We start from the raw sequence: 21,654 nt of genomic DNA, 5'->3' as shown, positions 1-21,654 counted from the left end.
ACTTTGTAGACCAGGCTGGCCTCGAACTCAGAAATCCGCCTGCCTCTGCCTCCCGAGTGCTGGGATTAAAGGCGTGCGCCACCACACCCGGCAGGTATATTCTTTTTGAGACAGGGTTTCTCTGAGTAGCCCAGGCTGTCCTGGAACTCGAGAGCTCCGCCCGCCTCTGCCTCCCGAGTGCTGGGATCTCAGATGTGTGCCACCACTATCCTTCTGCTTATCAGATATTTACATTATCATTCATAACAGTAGCAACATTATAGTTATGAAGTAGCAACAAAATCATTTTATGGTTGGGGTCACCACAGCGTGGGGAACTGTATTAGAGGGTCGCGGCATTAGAAAGGGTGAGACCACTGTGCCAAACCTGCCCATTCAGCAGCAAACCAAACTTGGTCATTTTAACAAAGATATGTAAGAATCTAGGAAACGACTTTGGGGGATGGAAAGGTGGCTAGAGGTTCAGAGCATTTGCTGCTCTTGCAGAGAAAACAGGTTTATTCCTAACTCCTGTAACATGTGCTCACAACTGCCTGTAACTCCAATTCCAAGGGATATGATGCCCTCTTCTGGAGTCTATGGTCACTGCAAACACATGGTACCTATACAGACAAGCAGGCACATAAGCAGCTGTGCGTGGTGGCGCGCATCTTTGATCCCAGCACTTGGGAGGCAGAGGCAAGCAGATTTCTGAGTTCGAGGCTAGCCTGGTCTACAGAGTGAGTTCCAGGAAAGCCAGGGCTACACAGAGAAACCCTGTCTCGAAAAAAAAAAAAAAAAAAAAAAAAAAAAAAAAAAAAAAAAAAAAAAAAAAAAAAAAAGCAGGCACATATGCACACCTATAACTAAAAAATGGCCTTTAAAAAGACACTATTTTGAGAACTACAGCAAGATTGAGTTATAAAAGATATGCAGAGTGAAAAAGAAGGATTGATTGATTGATTTATGGGAGACCTGGTTTTGTAGCCCGAGCTAGCCTCAAACTCACTGCTTGCAGCTGACTCGGCCTCTTTAGCCTGGGGTGACAGCTGGCCCCACTGCCAGCTTATGCGATGCTGGACACAGAATCCAGGGCTTTATGCATGCCAAGCAGACGCTCTGCTGACTGAGCCACGCCCCTATCCCTGCTTCAGGAAGTTTTAGTGATCAGGAACAGTTGCCAACAACAAGGTTGTTCAAAATAACACACCACGAATGGGTGCAGCTCCTTTTTTAATCTCTCTCCCTGCCATCCCGCCTCGTGTGTGTGTGTGTGTGTGTGTGTGTGTGTGTGTGTGTGCACGCACGTGTGTGCACATGCGCGTGTGTATGTATGTATGTGTGTGTTGTGTGTGCTTGTATATGTGTGTGCATGTGTGTGCACGTGAGTATGTGCACGTGTGCATGTGTGTGTGGACTCACACTTGCATCAGCATGCATCTGCAGGTCTGAGGACACCTAGAGCCTAGGGTGGCCTGCCCCTCTCTATGCTGGGCTAGCTGGCCATGGAGCTCCTGGGGATTCTCCTGTCTCCGTCTTCCCAGAGCTGGGACTGCGGTGCCCCCCTGCTTAAGCAATGCTGGCCAGTCAGCATCCCCTGCAGAACCAGCCTGCCTCCAGTACCCAGTGCAGGCCTCGCAGATACACACTGCCATGCCCAGCCGTTGAACCTGAGTGCTGGAGATCCAAACGCAGATCCCACGATTCCTTGGCCAGCACTTCACCCGCTGAGCCATTTCCCTGGCCCCATGCCAATAAACTGATTTAAACACCCAATCTAGGTTCAGTGAGCAACCCTATCTCAAAAAATAAGGTAGAGAGCAATTGAAAAAGACGTCCAGCATCAACCTCTGACCTTCACATGTGAACCTGCACACACACACACACACACACACAAACACACACATACTAGAAGAGGCAACCTCACAAGGGGAGGGAGTAGTAGAGAAGCTACCAGAGCTGGGGGTGGAGCTGATAGTGTTTAAAACGCCAACATCAGGGTTCATCAAAATTAGGGTGCAGATAGAAGAGACGGGCACGCAACATTGTACAAACACACGACAGTGCGGAACTGAACCCTCAAATGGTTAAAAGGATAGATGTTATCCACCCACCACCCCTCCACCCATCCACTCGTTACCCACTCATCTATCATCCAAGCAGATATCTTCCCATGCATCCTATGGGTCTCGGTGCGGAAAGAAAAGTCTCACTGCGTAAATTACAATGGCCTGGACCTTGCCGCGTAGCAAATACCAGCCGGGAATCCATCATGTCCTACCTAAGGCTCTCCAGGTCTAGGGTGATTGTATTCATTTTACCAACATTTAAAACCATTTCACTGGCACACTCATGCCCCACACACCCACACACACACACACACCCCACTTGAGGTGGGGTTTCCCTCTTCCCAGGAAGGACTGTACCTCAGCCACCCCCACAGAACAGGAAGAGAGAAACAGAGAACTGGGCGCTCTGGCCACAAGCACAGAGAACTCTCGGGAAGTGAGCTGTCCGGCCTGTGCCTCCCGCCCACGGTGCTGGAGCCCTCATGCTGCTGCTGCAGCAGCAGCCGGACTGAGCATGTCTGATTGACAGTCCATCCTCCCTGGCTCCACCCACATGACTCCACCTCTCTGAAATGGCCCCTCTCAAAACAAGTCTACCTTGTGGGCCATACAGTCCTGTAGCTCAATCCCCAGCTCCAGGTTCTCACTCTCCGCAGACAGGTCGGTCAGGACGTCCTGTGAATGTGGAGACAGCAAGGTCAGCCTGTGGAGCTACAGGGCGGGTGCCGAAGGCCACACGTGCCCCGGCTGATGGCCTGGCCTCAGGCTCCCAGGACACTCCAAAGTGGTTGTTCGTAACCTGTGGTTCAAGACCCCTTGGGGGGAGGGGTCAAATGACCCTGTCACAGGGGTCACCTAAGACCATTGGAAAACAGATATTTAAATTATCATTTGTAACGGTTGCAAAATTACAGTAGCAACAAAAATAGTTTCATGGTTGGGGGTCACCACAACATACGGAACTGTATTAAAGGGTCGCAGCATTAGGAAGGCTGGAACCACTGCTCTGAAGAATGGCAGACAGTGCTGTCAGGCGGCTATGTCACCTGGTCTCCACAGAGAACCCAGGTGAGGCAGGAGGCTGGCCGGAAGGGGGTAGGAGGATGGGGGATGGTCATCCTGAAGCACCTTTGTCTTGCAGCACTGCCATCTAGGGACCTTCCCAGCCCAGAGCAAACCCAGCTCCGGTCCTCAGAAGCCCACACTCGGTGCTCACAGGAGAGATGGGATGAGCGGCCAGACCTGAGGGAGCAAGTGCCTGGGGACAAGCATCTCCTGGAGTCTATGCTGTTTGAAATTTTGTTTGTGACAAGGTCTCACCACATAGCCCAGGCTAGCTTTGAATCCTTCCTGCTTCTGCCTCTCATCCTGGGATTACAGGCATATGCCACCATGTCGTGCTTATCCCTATGTGATCGACCGTCCACGGAGGACACCAGGCACACCACTTAGTGCTGTGTACAGAGTGGCACTAGGGAGAAGTGGCTGTCATGTCACAGAGCATCACCAGCTGATGGGAAACAAGCTCCCCCTTCCTCCGCAAAGCTGAGTGCCCTGGGGGTTGCCAGGGGACAGCACAGGGGACAGACTGGAGCAGGTTGTGCTGGGAACCCACTTGTAATTCCAGCAATTGGGGGCACTTGGGAGCTACACAGGAAGGGCCTGTCTGACTAGGATAAGAGCCAGAGATGGGCATGGAGGGGCCAGGAAACCTTTCTCTCTCTGTGGGCAACCAATGGTCAGAGCAGGGGCTGAGAAAGAATTCCATAGCCAGAGAACCTGGGGTTGTGAGATCTACGATGGTGGAGCAAGCGAGGAGGAATGGATAATACTAAGGCCTTCTGCACAGTAGGGTAAGGGCTCTGTCTCGAGACCCAGCCTCTGATGGGGAGATGCTAGGCAGGTCCCCAGACCTCTCTTCTTAGACCAGGTCTCAGGGTGCAGGCAGCCTTGGCTGGCCTGAAACTCCCTGTGTAGACCTGCCTGCCTCTGCCTCCCAAGGGCTGGAATTAAAGTTGTGGCACAGATGTCCACCCTCCCATCCACCTGATGATGATGATGGTGATGATGATGATTATGATAGTGTGTGGGTGCTTTGTTTACACGTATGTCTGTGTAACACATGCATGCCTGATAACACATGCAGGCCAGAAAAGGGTGCCGGATCCCCTGGAAATGGAGTTACGGATGGTTATGAGCTGCTATTAGGTGCTGGGAATTGAACTCCGATCTCAAAGAACAGCCAGTGCTCACCTAGGCTGAGCCATCCCTCCAGGCCTGCTTTATATCGATACAGGGTCTAAGTTGCTTAGGCTAGCCCTGAACTTAAAACCTTCTGCTTCAGCCTTCACTGTATCTGTGATTACAGGCCCCTCCTGCTCGGACACCAGTCCTTTCTGGGTAAGCAAAGGACCAGGAAGTGAGAGGAAGGCGTGGCAGAGAAGCCACCAAAAAGCAGATGCTAAAGACGGAAGGAGTGGAACAAAAAGAGGAGGTGGAGGGGACTGGGGGACAAGAGACCGGAGGAAGGGATGGCCTGCAGAGAACCCCAAAACAAACTTGACGGTCTGACTTTTTAATCTGTGTGTGTCTTGTGCACGTGCATATTCATGTGTACAGAGCAGGTGCACGTGTGTCATGGAACACGCATGGTGGCTGGATCAGAAAACCATGCAGATGCCCACCTTCCTCTCCCGGGGTCTCTTGCTGGCCAGTGTACACACCAGGCGCTCTGGCCCTTGGCATTCCAGACAGACTCCTGTTTCATCTCCCATTCTGCTGTAGACAGCCGAGATCACAGACACGCCATGGCCTCTGGATTGTATGTGGGTTCTGGGGCTTGTGTACGGGCCCTTGACCTTCCCATTTACCACTGAGTCGTCTCCCCAGCTGGCCCTACCTCCTTTTAAAAATTCCATCTATATAGTCCAAGCAGGACTCAAACGTGCAATCCTCCTGCCTCAGCTTCCAGAGTGGTGGGATTACAGGAGTGTCCCACCATACATGGCTCTGTGTCTTCTGATACAAGACTGGTCTTGCTGTTCCATCTGGCTTTGGGTAAGAAATTAGAGGGTGGGCTCTCTAGACTTGGGGCTCATCTAGGCATCTCTAAGGGTCAGCAGAAAGCAAACCAAGTAGGCATCCCTCGAGCCTGTCTTGGGACGTGCTGGCATCTCTGCTGCCAACAGCTGGTGGCTGAGTGGGAGCCATCACCCCATGTTTCCAGCCAGTTTCACAACCCACGCTTCCCTCGGTCTCCTCGCAAGGCAGTGGCTTTCTGTTCCTAACGGAAGCTCTCCTTAGCTCTGAGCACCTTACTTGTGCCTAACTCCCCGCTCCCATCCAGCCCAGGTCTGAGTCTGTCAAGCACACCAGCATTACCTGGAGAGACATGGTTCCTCTCACGGCGACCACAACAGACTCCTTCCTGTGGTCCAGAACCACTATGAAGGGCAGCTCGTACACCTGAAAGACAAGAAATCAGCACAAGGTTGGACTCACAGCAGCACAGCAACACCAATGCAAAGAAAGCTGGTTTTCTCTGATGCCACGGACATCCATGCAGTGGGTAAACTGAGGCAGGCAGCCATTAGGGATCAGGGCTTAGAGCTGCTGATGGGGGTGGATCCAGACACCTATAGGGGCTGCTGCCAAACGCGGCCAGTGATTAGAGAAGCCACTCAGCAGACTTTCCTCCGAGGAAACAAAGCTGGCGCTCCCTGTGGCCAGCAGGAAACTATGAACTCTTTTAACTCTGGGGCCGGCGAGAAAGAGAAGGAATGAGAGAGAGAAAATCAATCTCTCTCTCTCTCTCTCTCTCTCTCTCTCTCTCTCTCTCTCTCTCTCTCTCTGAGTGGACAAAACAAGAAGCAGAGTCCAACAACTTTATACATACAAATACGCATGTGCGTGCATGTGTTTATATACACATATATGCATACATACATATGTATAGACCTATAGACAAGCATATACACATTCATATATAAAATGGTAAAGCACAGTTCCAGCAGGTGGGCTCCAAGCATTTTACACATACACACACACACACACACACACACACACACATACACACACACAATTGGTGGATGGAGCAAGCTCCAACACACACCAGACAAGCTTTACATACACATACATACACATAGGTGATGGATGGACGCCAACAATGTTCCAGCCCCCATTCACACAAACCTTACAAACACACACACACACACACACACACACACACACACACACAGAGTTGATGGACAGAAGCAAGAATATTCCAACCTTCCACTCACAAACTTTAAATCCTCAGAATGCATATCTACTCATCAGCAAATCTTAATAAATCATATCAGAAAGCTGAGGGCAAAAATGGGTCCAAGAAATCAGTTATCGCCAGTCCAGCCTCAGTGAGTCACGTCAGCCACGGCTGCCATTGTTCTTGTTCCCTGACCTTAGAAGGTCCCTAGCTTAGCTCATAAGAGTATGCCTCACTGAATTATAAATTATTTCCTAAGATTTTCTCCATCAGAGCCAGTAACAAAAACATCTCAACCTAGCTTCACTAACAATTTAATTTTTCCAAATGCTTTCACTGCTGACAATCTGCATCTCTAAGTTCTGGTGATAGGATCATTAATCTGCCTGAGAGAGATCGAGCATCAGCACTGTGAGCATCAGAGGTACTGTCCCCTGAGGGACTGGAAATCCCTTAGAGTTTTCATAGAATTCTTAGCTTAAGAGGGATGTGAGGGCAGCAGGCAGAGCAGAGCTCCACAACAGCATGGAGTCCTCAGGACACATGGTCCTCGGAACCGTGCCACGCCGAGGCTCACCCATGTGGCGGTGGTAACCCGTGGGCTGCACTCCATGATCTAAAGCCATCTGTCATCCCTCTGCGTGGCCCTCAGCACTCTGACCGGGTCTCTCTCTATTCTCCTGCCTCAGCCTCTCAAGTGTTGGGATTAGCAGCACATACCACCACACTTGGCAACCTCAGGAGTTATATGTGGAGGCTGTGTGTGTGTGTGTGTGTGTGTGTGTGTGTGTGTGAAGGCATGTGTGAAGAAATTAGAAGACAACTCGAGGGAGCTCCTTCTCCTTCTATTGTTTAGAAGCCAGGAACTGAGCATGGGTCCTCAGGCTCGGCGGCAGATGCCTTTGCCCACTGAGCCACCTCACCAGCCCAACTACAGAACTCTTCCTAGAAGTTCTGCCAAAACTCTCTGTGCACCACAGAGTCTGAAAACAGTTGCACACCACCAGCAGCGGTTACAGAGGTTAACCACACAAAAGAGGTTAGAGAGCAACTAACTACTGCTAATCACAGACTTTGAAGCAGGTAGGTAAGCACGCGCGCGCGCACACACACACACACACACACACACACACACACCGATAATAAAGACAGTTTTTAGTAAGAGCTGGGATTGTTTTTAATGTAGCTCACTGGTAGGGGGCTTACCTAGCTTATGTAAGGTCCTATTGAAGTCCCAGCAACAGACACACACATACACACTGACAAAGGCATATATGCATAGACACACACAAACACACACACTCACCTACATATACAGATACACACACACACACACACACTCTCATGTACAGACATACACACACACTGACACAGACACACACAAACACACACACTCTCCCACCACCAGACCCCACAGGACTCCAGGACCCACATCTAGAGCACTCTGTCTGAGACAATACCTTGTCGTGAAAGCTTATGTGAATGAAGTCCCTATACTGCAGCCCTGTGGTCTTCAAGATGGAGGCGAAGTGGCAGTTGTGTTGGTCACCTTCCACTGCATCGTACTCTATGTCTCTGGCTCTGCAACTACAGGGAACAGAAAGAGGTGACTGTGGTACCCATGCCCTCCACCGTACACGGTGACCTCACCGTAGGATTTATCTAGAGAACTTGGGAGGGGAGGGCTGACCACTTCTCAGACATTCTAGCAGATCCATGGGGCTTGCTCATGGGACAAATGCTTTTTCAGTGAGTTACTACATTCTAGATATTCATTCATTCATCGTGTGTCTATATGTGTCTGTGCGCACGTTTGCATGTGCACTCACACATACATGGACACGGGATCTCCTACTCTCACATTCTTTCTGCGCTAATTCCTCTGAGACAGGGTGTCTTACTGAACCTTCACACGTGCTGTGGCATGCATGCACCCACATACATCATATGCATACATTAATAATAAAGAAAAATGTAAAATTTTCCAGTAGAAATGCAGGAAGAAGCCCCACATGGTGGCACATGCCTGTAACCCGAGCCCTTGGGAGGTGGAGGCGGGAAGATCAGGACTTTGAGGCGATCCCTGGCTACAGGAGGCCCCATCTCAAAACTACCAAAACTCAAGTAACCAGGGAAGTGCTCAGAAAGTGACAGGGACCACCCTGCACATTCAGGTCGGGACATGTGAACACCAAATACTAATTATAGAAGCAACAGCAATGAACCGCGGCTGTAAATGACATAAGAAGCATGTGTGAGAACTGACACCGAGGAACAGGCAATCAGAAGCTTTCTGCACAACAGGGGAAACGAAACAGCAGCTGTCCACCCACTCTTGCCTAATCACGATGGACTTACACAAAAACAAAGGGATACCAAACCTGGACTTGGTGGCTGGGGACTCAGCTCAATGCTAAGATACTACCCAGCATGTGGAAGCCCTAGGTTCTACCAGGAAAAACTGAGTAGGGGGCTGGCAAGTGGTTTAGTGGAAGAAAGAGCACTTTCTGCTCAAGCAGGAGGAATCAGAGTTCAAATCTGCAGAAACCATGAAACCTGCCAGGTGTAGCCATGTGTGTGCATGTAACCCTGCACCGTGAGGTTAGGGGTGGAGGAAGCTGGGGCTGCTGGCCAAAAGCTTAGTTCCAGGTAGAATGAGAAAGAGACGCCATCTATCCCAGAGAATAAAGAGGAGAGAAGAACAGTAGGACAGTGTCATCCTCCCCTGGACTCCAAGCACGCACATGCACAGACACACAGACACACACACACACACACACACACACACTCGGATATACTCCAGTCTCATCTATTACACACATGCATATTATTGGGTCTACAGGAAGAACTCCAATACAAGTTACCAGTTAACAATCAAAGATAAAGTTCCTGATTTTTATAATTTTACTGCAATGAATATTGTGAGGACATCCAGGCAAGATGTTAACAGATAAAGAAGCCTGAGCTGGCAAGATGGCTCAGCGGGAAAGATACTTGCCACCAAACCTGATGATCTGAGTTCGATTCCCAGGACCCATTCAGTGTGTGACTCCCTCTTACCTTCAGAGAGTGGACATTTCCCAGACCTTGTAATCAAGTTAATAATATATATCCTGAGATCATTTAAAACATGTCCTCAGGGCTGGTGAGATGGCTCAGTGGGTAAGAGCACCTGACTGCTCTTCTGAAGGTCTGGAGTTCAAATCCCAGCAACCACATGGTGGCTCATAACCATCCATAACAAGATCTGACTCCCTCTTCTGGAGTGTCTGAAGACAGCTACAGTGTACTTACATATAATAAATAAATAAATCTTAAAAAAAACAAACAAACAAACAAAAAAAACATGTCCTCAACCTGCTGTCCTACTGTGTACTCAGCCTGGTTAAGTTTAACCTGCCCTTAAAAGAACAACGTAACTGACCTTAATCTGCTGTGTTCTGCCCACATCATCACCTTCTAACCTACGTTAAATGCACAGCTCCACTCTTTTCTTTAGTTTTTTTTTTTTTTTGAGACAAGGTTAGAACTCGCTCTGTAGACCGGGTTGGCCTCAAACTCACAGAGATCTGCCTGCCTCTGCCTCCCAAGTGCTGGGATTAATGAATGGTGTGCATCACTACCGCCTGGCCTGCTCAGTTCCACTCTTGGACTATTTACTCTTTCATAGCCCGATCCAGAATAAAGGTGTGTGTGTGTGTGTGTGCGTGTGTGTGCCACATGCTGTGGCAATCATTTGCTGAAGCAGCCATGACTATGACATGAATGTTGGGCACATGGAGACACAGGCTGATGACATCTGTGTGCAGTTTTGAGTGTGTTCTGGGTCAGTAAGGTGACTCCCTTGTCACTCAGCTAAAGATCTCTGTAGAAGGGACCCCCATTCCTTCCCCCTCCCACGTTTTCCTCACTTGTCAATAGCCGAAGCAAAGCTCTTTGTTAGGGACAGACAGGCAACATAGACAACAGACAAAGAGCAGACGACGCCCAACAGACAGGCCACAGACGACAAGCTGCAGACATACAGAAGACACGGGAGGGAAGGGGTCAATCCCATTTGCGCTAGCCTTGGCTCACTATTCCAAAGGGAAGCCTTTTCTTTTCATTCTTTGGGTGGCATCAATGTGACAGTGTCAGGGAGAGAAGGGGTCTTGTATCTTCCACATCCTCAGGGCACATACACATCAAACAGACAGACAGACAGACAAATGTAACTAATTACAAGTAGCTTTTTAAAAAGTCCCAAGTGCCAGTGTCTGCTTATAATCCCAGCACTTGGGAGGCAGAGGAAGTCATCTTGGTGAGTTCAAGGCCAGCCTGGTCTACATATCAAGTTTCTCTCAGGCCAGGCAGGGGCCTGATAGTAAAACCTTATCTCGGGGCTGGAGAGATGGCTCAGTGGGTAAGAGCACCCGACTGCTCTTCTGAAGGTCCAGAGTTCAAATCCCAGCAACCACATGGTGGCTCACAACCATCCATAACAAGATCTGATGCCCTCTTCTGGAGTGTCTGAAGATAGCTACAGTGTACTTACATATAATAAATAAATAAATCTTAAAAATAAATAAATAAATAAATAATAAAACCTTATCTCAAAAATAAAATAAAATTAAATTAAAAATTTCAAAAAGAGATAAAGTGTGACATCTAGAGAACTCAGGACACAGTGAGTCACAGGTCTAGACAGTTCTAGATAGAGATCTTAGGACTTTTTTTGTTCTATTCTTGTGTGCTTTCAAATTTTATTTATTTATTTTCTTTTAATGAGGGAAAAAAAAAATCCGACGAAAGGATCAGGCTACACTGACTTACCAGTCGCCGCCGATCCTGCACAGCCCCGTGAACGGGTTCCTGTAGATGTAGAGCGGCCACCCATAGGCAGCTGCTGCAAACGGCATGTAGTGATGGCAGTTCTCCACTTCTGCATCTAACTCAGTTTCCTGGGAGAGAGAAGGAAAGAAGCCTTAGCCGTGTGTGTGTGTGTGTGTGTGTGTGTGCTCCAGTGTGGGCAAACATGTTGCACAGCGGAAGCCTCAGGCGGCTGTCCTCGACTTCCACCGTAACCGTAACGGCGTTTGCTGGGTACCCCGGCTAGCTGGTCCTCCAGCCTCCAGGGTCTCTCTCTCTCTCTCTCTCTCTCTCTCTCTCTCTCTCTCTCTCTCTCTCCAGCTTCCTCTCATCTTGCTGTAGGAACCCTGGGATTACAGGAGTGCTCAATACCACGTCCCACTTTGCGTGAATTCTGGGAAGCTGAACTCAGGCCCCCCGCACTAACGAATCAAGCACGTTAGCCACTGAGCCTTACCCACTGGCACACTGAGATCTTAAACCTGCACTCCAGCATTCCACCTCCTCCTGCGTTCTCCTCCTAGACTCCCAGAAGGCTCTGCAGGATCTGTAACGTGAAGCCTTCAAGCCTCGCTCTGAGTGAAAAGTCTCAGCCAAGCCTTTGCTGTGCCGGGCGTGGGGGCCACGCCTTTAATCCCAGCAGAGGAGGCAGAGGCAGGCAGATTTCTGAGTTCGAGGCCAGCCTGGTCTACCGAGTGAGTTCCAGGACAGCCAGAGCCACACAGAGAAACTCTGTCTCAAAAAAAAAAAAAAGCCTTTGCTGTATGGGTTCATCAGTAGAGGCTGAGAAATGGTTTTGAGGCTGTTTGAACCACAAAGAAGTGTTGTCTCCCTGCATAGTCTGCACTTGGTGCTACATGAGAGACTGCAGGTCCTAAGACAGTCCTGGCAAACCTGGAGTTCTCACTTTTGGTTATGGCTCGCCATGGTCAAAAGGGACCGAGATTTCTATGGGTAATTTCTCTGGGCGACAAGGGCAAGATAACTTTGGTAGTTGGAGCCTTTCCAGCCCCAATTAATTCCGTGTGATGACTGAACAAAAATAACTGGAGTGAGTCAGCCGGATCAGTCTTTTCCAAGAAGGTTGAACCCCTCTACTCCTTCAGAAAATGAAGGCTTAACGTCTCGGTGAGCTTCTCTCTCTACTATGGCTCCTGTTAAGTCTCCTTTTCTCTGAATGTGTATTTATGACGCACCTGTGTGTATGTGTATTTGAAAGGGTGTGGGCATTGATGTGTGCATCTATGTGTGTGTGTGGAGGCCCAAGGCACACAGCAAGAATATTCTTCAATCGCTCTTCCATCTTATTCTCTGGGGCAGGGTCTCTGACTCAAACCCAGAGCTCATTGACTTGGGCAGTCTCCCTAGCCAGCTTGGGCAGTCTCCCTACCCCACCCCATCTTCACCTTCCAAGACTAGAATTACAGACGGGCCAACACAGCCACTCAGCTTTGACACGGGTTCTGGAGATCCAAACTCCAGTCCTCATCCTTCTGTGGTAAATGCTTAACAGCTGAGCCATCTTTCCAGCCTCTTGTAGGGGAAAACAGTTTTGTCTTTATTTTTGTTTTAAAGACAGAATCTCTCTGTGGACCCGACTATCCTGTCCTACAACTTTCTATATAGACCAGGGTGGCCTCTTACGCAGAAAGATCTGCCCACCCCTACCTCCTGAGTGCTGCGACCAAAGGCATGCGCCACCACACCTAGCGTTTTTTCTTTGTTGAGACAAGGTCCTGGTATGTATCTCTGTCTGGTTTTGAACTCTCACATGCACCAGCTTCCAAAAAGCTGGTTTTTAAACAGCCAGCAGTGGACTCCACCAGAGATGGGAGGGAGGCAGGGATCCCTGGGGAGCTTTCTGACTCTTGCGGAGCTTCCTGCCTGGAGACCTTCATGGCTTTCCACCCAGCAACAAGAGTGCTGCCAACACCTGGCGGAGCTCTGCCATTTCGGGAGAGCTTGGAGGTCTCAAAAGACTCACACCTTTCCCTGTAGTTCCCTCCTGCCCCATGGCTGTGTCTTAAGATGTGTGTGTGTGCTAAGATGTCCCTTCGACTGTGCAGCCTCCTCCAGCGCCATGCCTGTCTGCCCTCTAGAACTATAAGCCCCAAATGCTTTCTTTTTTAAGTTGCCTTGGTCCTCGTATCTTATCTCAGCAACAGAAGAGTAACTAAGACACACCAGCACCGTGGGTGCTGGACTGCCATGGCAGAGACAGAGGGGACAGCCTATGGCTTCTCTGTATGGTACTTTTCTGTTACTTTTTTCTTTCTTTTTGAGGGTCTGGGGACATGGCTCAGTGGTATACATTTGTCTAGTATGCACAAGACTCTGGAGTCCATGCTCAGTGGTTCAAGAAAGAATGAAGGAAGAAAGACAGGGAGGGAGACAGGGAGGGACGGATGAAGGGAAGGAGAGGGGGAAGGAGGAAACGAGGGAGGGAGGGAGGGAGAGAGGGAGGGAGGGAAGGAGGGAGAGAAGACACAGAGGGAGGGAGGGAGGGAGAGAGGGAGGGAGGGATGGAAGGGAACAGGACACAGAGGGAGGGAGGGAGGGAGAGAGGGAGGGAGGGATGGAAGGGAACAGTGAGTTTTGTCCTGTCTACTGTGTAGCCTGGGGTGCCCTGGAACTGGCAATCCCCCTGCCTCTGCCTGGATTGCTGAAATAGCCAGTATACACTGCTAAGCCTGGCACAAGTTTCTCTTTGGAAAACACAATGACTTTATAGCAGGAACCTGTTCATCAGACAAAGCTTGAATTCTCTCTGCTTCCTCGACTCCGACTGAAAATACACTACGGGGTGACTCAGGCACATACGAGAAGATCTGGAACACAGAACCTAACCCTGAATTCCTCCAATGCAGTCTAGACCACGAGACACAGTGGGGCTTCCTGAGCCTGGAGTCTAGGCGAGAACCAGGTCTCGGTCCAAAGTGACTGAAATTGTTCTTGGCCACTTCTTTTCTTCTTCCCTGTCTGTCTCTGCCTCCCTCCCTCTTGTTTCCCCACTTTCCCTCTCCTTCTCTTTTCTTACACAGGGTCTCCATCTAGCCTTGGACTCGCTCTATAGCCCAGGCTTGTCTCCTACTCACAATCCTCCTGAATGCCCCCGCCCAGCTTCGGCTGGTATGCCTCCAAAGATCCACACACAAGCATGGACGTCAGAGGTGGGTTTGGTCATTACCTGAGGCTGTCCTGGCGTGTGGGTCACGACCTCCGGAGGCTCCCGGCTGTGGCTGATATTGTCCTGTTGCTGGTGGAGAAGGGTGAAGCCTGCTGCAATGTCACTGGGCACCAGGTCTGTGTCCTGGGTGAGGAAGCACAATGGCCTGCCGTAAGACCCATCAGACCGCCCGGGAAGCCCTTAGCATCCAGCTGGACACAGCTCGTAAGCAAACACGCGAGTACCCAGAAAGAGGAATAGATGACCTTTTGTTTGAGACAGTCTTGTGCAGTTTCGGTTGGCCTCCATTTGACTCCGTACATAGTTAAACATGACCTGAAATTCCAGATCTTCCTGCCTCCACCTCCCAAGTACAAACTTCTATCATGTGTGTGCACATGTGAGCAAGTCCGTATAAATGCCACATGCGTGCGGGGGCCCTCAGAGGCTGGAAGGTAGTGTTGGGTCTCCTGGAGCTGGAGTCACGGGTGTTGGTAAAAGCTAAGAAGTGTGGGTCCTGGGAACTGAATGCAGATCCTCTGCAAGAGCAGGAGGTGCTGTTAACCCCTGGGCCAGCTCTCCAGCCCCTTAACGGTGTATTTTTTTTTTTTTTTTAGATTTATTTATTTATTATATGTAAGTACACTGTAGCTGTCTTCAGACACTCCAGAAGAGGGAGTCAGATCTTGTTACAGATGGTTATGAGCCACCATGTGGTTGCTGGGATTTGAACTCCGGACCTTCGGAAGAGCAGTTGGGTGCTCTTACCCACTGAGCCATCTCACCAGCCCAACGATGTATTTTTAAAGAGCATTTTCCATTGTGAGATTCCTTATAGATGTTAGCTTAGTATTTTTTTCATATCTTGTCCTCAGACAAGCCTACTAGATTAATCATTTTATCAAAATCTCATTGTAAGTGACTTAACTATTTCGGTTTAAAGAAATTGTGTATCTGTGTACACGTGCACACATGTTGGAGTACACACATGTGCTGTGTACACACGCTGGAGTACCCATGTGGAAGTCATAGGACAACTTTGGTTCTCTCCTTCCAATGTGTTTTGAGGCAGGGTCTCTCTTTATACCTGCTGAACTCTGTTCTCCCCGCTAGTTAGCCTGTGAGCATCTATCTAACCACAGGAGAGCTGGGATTAAAGGTGCGCACCATCACGCCCTGCATTCTCATTTCTTAAGCCTGTGTGAAGTCCGTGTTGATACATACTCTGTGGCAGATTCATGAGGTTGAACATGTGGTTACTGGGTACACTGTGCCATGGAAGAAATCAGTAAACACCAGTGAGAATTCTCATGTGGGCAAACACGGAAGTCAGAAGTCCTCCCCCAGCTGGGCCTGGTGACACATACAGAACTGCAGGACCCAGAGGCATGTACAGGATGACAAGTTCAGGGCCAGCCTGAGCTATACAATAAGTCCCTGTGTCAGGAAGGAAGGAAGGAAGGAAGGAAGGAAGGAAGGAAGGAAGGAAGGAAGAGAGGGAGGAAGGAAGGGAAGAAGGAAGGAAGGAAGGAAGGGAGGGAGGGAGGAAGGAAGGAAGGTAGGTAGATAGGTAGGTAGGTCGAGTCAGCAGGCCACAGGACGAATGGCTCAGTTCCAGGACAGCCAGGGCTATACAGAGAAACCCTGTCTCGAAAAACAAAAAAACAAAAAAAAAAAAAGTGCTTGCTATCAAGCCTGACGACCTGAGTTTGATCCCTGGAACACACTTGGTAGAAGGAGAAAACCAACTCTTGCAAGTTGTCCTTTAACCTCCACATATGCCACGCATGCACCCAAATACACAGATTAAATATAATTAAAACCAAAAGAAACTACACAATATTCCCCAGCAGCAGCAGCAACAGCACAGGAAGACCCACAGACGGTCCACTGATGGACCGAGTCTGTGATGCTGGGTTCCATCTCTAGCACTGCATAAATAAACCTGTCTTGGGAGAGCACACCTGTAATCTCTACATTCAGTAGACAGAGGCTGGAAGACCAGAAGTTCAAGGTCATCCCTTGGCTATATAAGGAGTTCAGGTCATTCTCAGCTACATGAGACCCTGCCCCCCAAAAGTAAAAATGTTAGTGACTAGGTACCGCCTCTTTTAGATATCTTGAGATGGGTTGAAGCACTCCCGTAAGACTTGGTGATGGCTGGCAAGATGGCTCAGAGGTGATGAGTAGTTGTTGCCCTTGCAGAGGACTGAGTTCCGTTCCCAGCACCCCTGTCAGGCAGTCTCACTACTCCCTACACCTCCAGCTCCAGAGGAGCTGATACCTTCTTCCGGCCTACTTGGGTACCTGCACACATGAAGCATATGCTCAACAGATGCAAGAGATAAAAATAAAAACAGTTGAAGGCTGGCGGCGGTGGCGCACACCTTTAGTCCCAACACTCCGGGGCAGAGGCAGGCCGATCTCTGAGTTCAAGGCCAGTCTGGTCTACAGAGTAAGTTCCAGGACAGCCAGGGATACAGAGAAACCCTGTCTCGAAAATCCATAAACAGACAGACAGTCAGATAATAAAAATAAAAACAAGTAAAAACAAGAACAACAAAAAAAGATTTGTGGACACACTGCTCGGGTTCCTACAGGAGGGCCCCTGCTGTACAGCCTGCTGTTACATCAGGACGCCAGCTCTCCACAGTCCAAAGTCAGACTACAGAGAAGTGAGGGAAAGACACAGACAGAGACACAGGAAGGTGCAGAGGGTGCTAAAAGGAATCTTCTCTTTTACTTGGTTTCAGAACCAAAAATAACAGTAGTTACCACACATTGTTACACAGACTCATATAGAGAAGAAAGAAAACGAGATCGCCCAAGTCCGAGGACAGCTCATCTGAGAGTGATCTCTCCCGTGCGCTTCATGACCAGTGAGTCATGGTACGCAGTAAGAAATACTTCTTTGTTTTTCACATTGTGTGGTGTGTGTGTGTGTGTGTGTGTGTGTGTGTGTACAGAGGTCATTGAGCTCAGGTCATCTCTCTTGGCCGTGAGCACCTTTACCTGCTGAGCCATCTTGCTTGCCTGAGAGGATACTCCCTGGCAGGGCACTGTTTACACACGCCTATCTGCTGACTGGGCTGGACAGAGGAGATGTAGACAGAGAGCTGGCCACTTCTTTCATAAGGTTTAGTTCCTTATAAAAAACAGGGCACAGGCTGGGCTGCAACGGACCAGTGTTTATGAAAGACACACCTAGCCACGGAGAAAGGGGCTGAGGGCAGGGCTGGGGCTCAGCTGGTACACACAATGCATACCTAGATGTGTAAAGCCTTGGCTCCCACCCTTAGCAACAAATAAACCCGGGCGTGGTGGTGCATGCCTGTAAGCCTGGCGTGGAGGAGGCAGATGAAGGAGGATCAGAAGTTCCAGAAGGTCCTTTGCTACACAGTCAGCTTCAGACCTGGGTTACAGGAGACACAGCCTCAACAGAGCAACACAAACAAGGGGCAGGAAAGGTTTGGCCATCCTCGCCGTTAACTGTTACCTGCCAAGCCCACCCAGGCAGCGACTTTCCAAACCCCAAGCCCAAGGGGTACAGGTCCTCAATGCCACTTTACGGTGGCTCACGTGGCTTTGTGCAGGATGCTCATCACCCCACAGAAGCATTTACAGAAACAGAGAGAGAGAGACCACAGCAGATCCCTTCCACTTACAGAGAAGTAGGTGGAGAACAGGTCGGCGGTGCTGGAGAACGCCACCCTGGTGTTGTCATCCTGCCCAACGCAGAAGCAGCAGCACTGCACCCGGGTCTCCCACACGCTCTTCGCAGCCGTCTTCAGGCCGGTCAATAACCGGTTCGAGCTGTTACTGTCCAGGTGCTCGGGGATGCACGGGGGATACGGAGCCATCTTCCCGCCCAGCGGGTCAAAGACAAAGATGATGGTGACCATGGTGGCAGCAATGACAATCCAGCTGTAAGGGGTAAAGCACGGGACAGGCTGGGTGACTATGGAGGGCAGTGTCCTTAGCCCACGACACACGCACCCACTAAGCTGTTTCTGGACTGCTGAAGGAGAGGCAGAGTTCTGAAAACCCAACTGAGGCAAGCAATGTTCTTCTAGAACCTTCCCCAGGAGGGTCAGTGAGCCGGCTCAGAGGAAGAGGTGCTTCCAGCCAAGTCTCGGATCTGAGTTTGCTCTCCAGGGCCTTCAGGATGGGAGGAGAAAACCAACTGCTGCAAGTTACCCTCTGACTTCCAACATGTGCCAGTACACACACGCGCGCACACACACACACACACACACACACACACACACACGACTACGTAAATGAGAATCCACAGCTAACCCAAATCCCAGGAAGACCACAGAGTTCTGAGCGTGAGGCCCACAGAGGGGAAAAGGGTCCGAGTGGTGAGCAGTGTTGTAGCCTGGACATAGAAGTCACTGGAACTGGTTCTCCAGGACCCCTGACACTGACCCCAGCTACTACTAAGCACCCTGGGAGACTTCACAGTAAAGTAAAAAGGATCTCCACACGATGGAATACTCACAGGTGGCCCCTCTCCCAGGCCCACATGTAATTGCTTCTACTCGTGTGCAGTGTATGTATGTGTTCATGTGGGGACGTGCATGAGTACAGACACCAGAGTTCAACATCGGGGGTAGTCCTTGATCGCTCTCTACCTTTCTAAGTCAGGACTCTTACTGAGCGTAGAACTGAATGACGTGGCTGGCAGTCTATGTCTAACACCCAACGTGTGGGAATCTGAACTCGGGTCCCAAGGCTCAGGCAGGCTTTAACAATGGTTCCTCAGCCCTGATTGTTTCTACACTGCCCACGCTGGGCAAGGCCCTGCAAGCTCTCCACTACAGTCTTGCTGGTAAGACGCCAATTCTGCCGTCTCTGCCTGTGTCCCTCAGGGATGGCCGCTCCAGTGCCAGCTTTCACTTCCTTACTCGTAACACAAAGGGACAAACACTAGACTACTGTTAAGCTCTTTAGTTTGGTGGTGAGAGGGTTTGGTGGGTAAAGGACATCTGCTGCTCAAGTCTGATGACCCAAGTTCAATACCTGGGACCCGCATGGTTGAAGGAGAGAACTGATTCCCACAATTGGTCCTCTGACCTCCACATGGGCCATAGCATATAAGCACATCACCCCACACAAAATTAAATATTGTTAGTACAGAAGATGTAAAATCTGCATTATAAACCTTATCAGACTATTACATGCCATTATAAACCTTATTAGATGATTACACACCATTATAAACCTTATTAGACTATTATACACTGTCTCAATTCTGGGTTCCATTTCTCATCTCACTTTTAACCTCCACCCTTCCTCTGGATGTTAGTTCCCCCTATCCCCTGCCGCTTCCCCCCACCTCCCTGAATCTGGGGCTCATATTTTCTGGGATAGGCTAGGAGGCAATAAGTCCCAGTGATCCTCCTGTCTCTGCTGTTCTTGGAGCTGGGGTTAAAGGTTGGAGACCCAGTTTCTCTAATGGATGCTAGAACTGAACTCCGGTCCTCACATAGTTTGACAAGTGCTCTTGACTGCTGAGCCATCTCTCCTGCCCCTCCTCCTTATGAGAGAGGGAACTTGCAGAAACGTAGGACCTGGGAAGAAAGTGAACACTTGCAGATATAAGCTGGAAGATGAGCTGTTTGTCACGGACCAAAACCCATCGCTCAAGTTTCTGTGAATTACTCTGAGAGGCCCAGGACAGCAGGGTGCTGTACCGCCCAGAAACGCACCTGAGAAGAAGCTAGGAGAAGGAGGACCTCACCTGACAATGACGGTGGCGATGATGCCAATGACAACTGTCCTGTCACACTGGATACCTTTTGCCACCCAGGCGGCCCCCAGAGAAGCCCAGACCATCTCTGGCAGGAAGAGCGCCAGGCGGATATAAAGCAGCTTAGACATAGACTTCCGAGGTCCAGGGTTACAAATGGTTCCTGAAACACAGAAAAAAACCAGCTGCTCACGAGCATCCTGAGATGCAGGCAGAGCTGCCTGTCCAGCTACCGGAGGGNGGGGGNGGGGGNNGGGGGGGGGGGAGCTGGAGAGATGGTCAGCTGATAAAGAGCCTGTCGTAAAAGCATGAGGACTGAGCTCAGATCCCTAGCATCCACATCAGAGCTGACAGAAAGGTGGAAAGGTGGTGTGTGTCTAACCAGAGGGCTGCTGGGATTGGAGACAGGCGGACTGGAGCTGACCCACATCCAGCCTGGCTCAACTAAGGACCTTTAGGTCCACTGAGACCCTCCCTGGAAAATTAAGGTTGAGCAGGACTGAAGAAGACACTTGACATTGACCTCTGACCTACACACACACACACACACACACACACACACACACACACACACACACACACACCAGCTACAGGGAACGGGGCTAGAAAGACTGTTCAGCAGTTAAGAGCATGTACTGAAATTAGCTCTCAATATCTACACCAGGCAGCTCACAACCCCATACAAATAACTCCAGTCGCAGGGGGATCTGACCCCACCCCCGACCTCCATGGGCACTTGCAGTCACACACATATACTACAGTCAGCTGCATAAACACGTACACATAATTTTAAAATAAATCTTAAGAAACACAGCTACTGAACATCTGAGTTTTGCTGCACACCCACCACTGAATGCCTACTCATTATACTTCCCAAAATAGAAAGCAAGTGACAAAGCCGGGTGGCAGTGTGGGAGGCAGAGGCAGGCGGAGCTCTGAGTGTGAAGCCAGCCTGGTCTACAGAGAGGGCTCCAGGACAGCCAGGGCTACACAGAGGAAACTCAGGCTTGGAAAAACAAGAGGGCTGTGGAGGGGAAGTGTGGGGGGAGTGAGAGTGAGAGGAGAGGGCAGGCAGACAGACAGACAGACAGACAGACAGACAGACAGAGTGAAGGATGGGAAGCAGGGCAGAAGCTCCACGTTCCTTGTGTAGATTCACTGTGGCTCTAACTAGGGAGGACTACATAATCACAGCCCAAACAGGAAGACTTTTAAGAAGCAAGAGAGGCACACTGGGTGTAATTATACTGGAGCAACAGTACAGCTGGAGAGGACTGTGTCAGGCAGAAGGAGAAGTCCCCCGGGTTCTCTCAGTCAGGAAGGTAAGTGTCCCATCGACTGGACGCCTTACTGAACACATAGTACTACTAAATGCTTCAATACCCACCATTCCTTAATCCTTGCAAACTGTGGGCAAGAGATTATCACAAACAAACAGAGGGTCAGAGAGCTTGATACTTGTGTGTGTGTGTGTGTGCTCGCATGTGCGTGCACACACGTGTGGAGTGTGTGTGCTGTGTGACTGTGTATGTTGTGTATGTAGTGTGTGTATACTGTGTGTATATGGAGTGTGGTGTATATGTGTTAAGTCTGT

The 21,654-nt window shown here is 49.8% G+C and overlaps 1 protein-coding gene across 2 annotated transcripts in view; it reads right to left on the bottom strand.

Moving 5' to 3' along the window:
• The window catches only part of Daglb (diacylglycerol lipase beta), a 39,560-nt gene that overhangs the window by 10,456 nt on the left and 7,450 nt on the right, over positions 1-21,654 (bottom strand). For both annotated transcript variants that reach the window (XM_021186996.1, XM_029533648.1), the window contains 7 exons: positions 20,052-20,223; positions 17,971-18,229; positions 14,327-14,449; positions 11,104-11,231; positions 7,752-7,878; positions 5,430-5,513; positions 2,646-2,723 (listed from right to left, as the gene is read on the bottom strand). In XM_021186996.1, the coding sequence (XP_021042655.1) occupies positions 2,646-2,723; positions 5,430-5,513; positions 7,752-7,878; positions 11,104-11,231; positions 14,327-14,449; positions 17,971-18,229; positions 20,052-20,223 (971 nt within the window). The remainder of the gene's footprint in view (positions 1-2,645; positions 2,724-5,429; positions 5,514-7,751; positions 7,879-11,103; positions 11,232-14,326; positions 14,450-17,970; positions 18,230-20,051; positions 20,224-21,654) is intronic.

The sequence above is a fragment of the Mus pahari genome, chromosome 23 (genome assembly GCF_900095145.1).
Source record: "Mus pahari chromosome 23, PAHARI_EIJ_v1.1, whole genome shotgun sequence".
Classification (NCBI taxonomy): Eukaryota; Metazoa; Chordata; class Mammalia; order Rodentia; family Muridae; genus Mus; species Mus pahari.
Note: the sequence above shows the minus strand (reverse complement) of the source record. Positions and strands in the feature narration are given on the sequence as shown.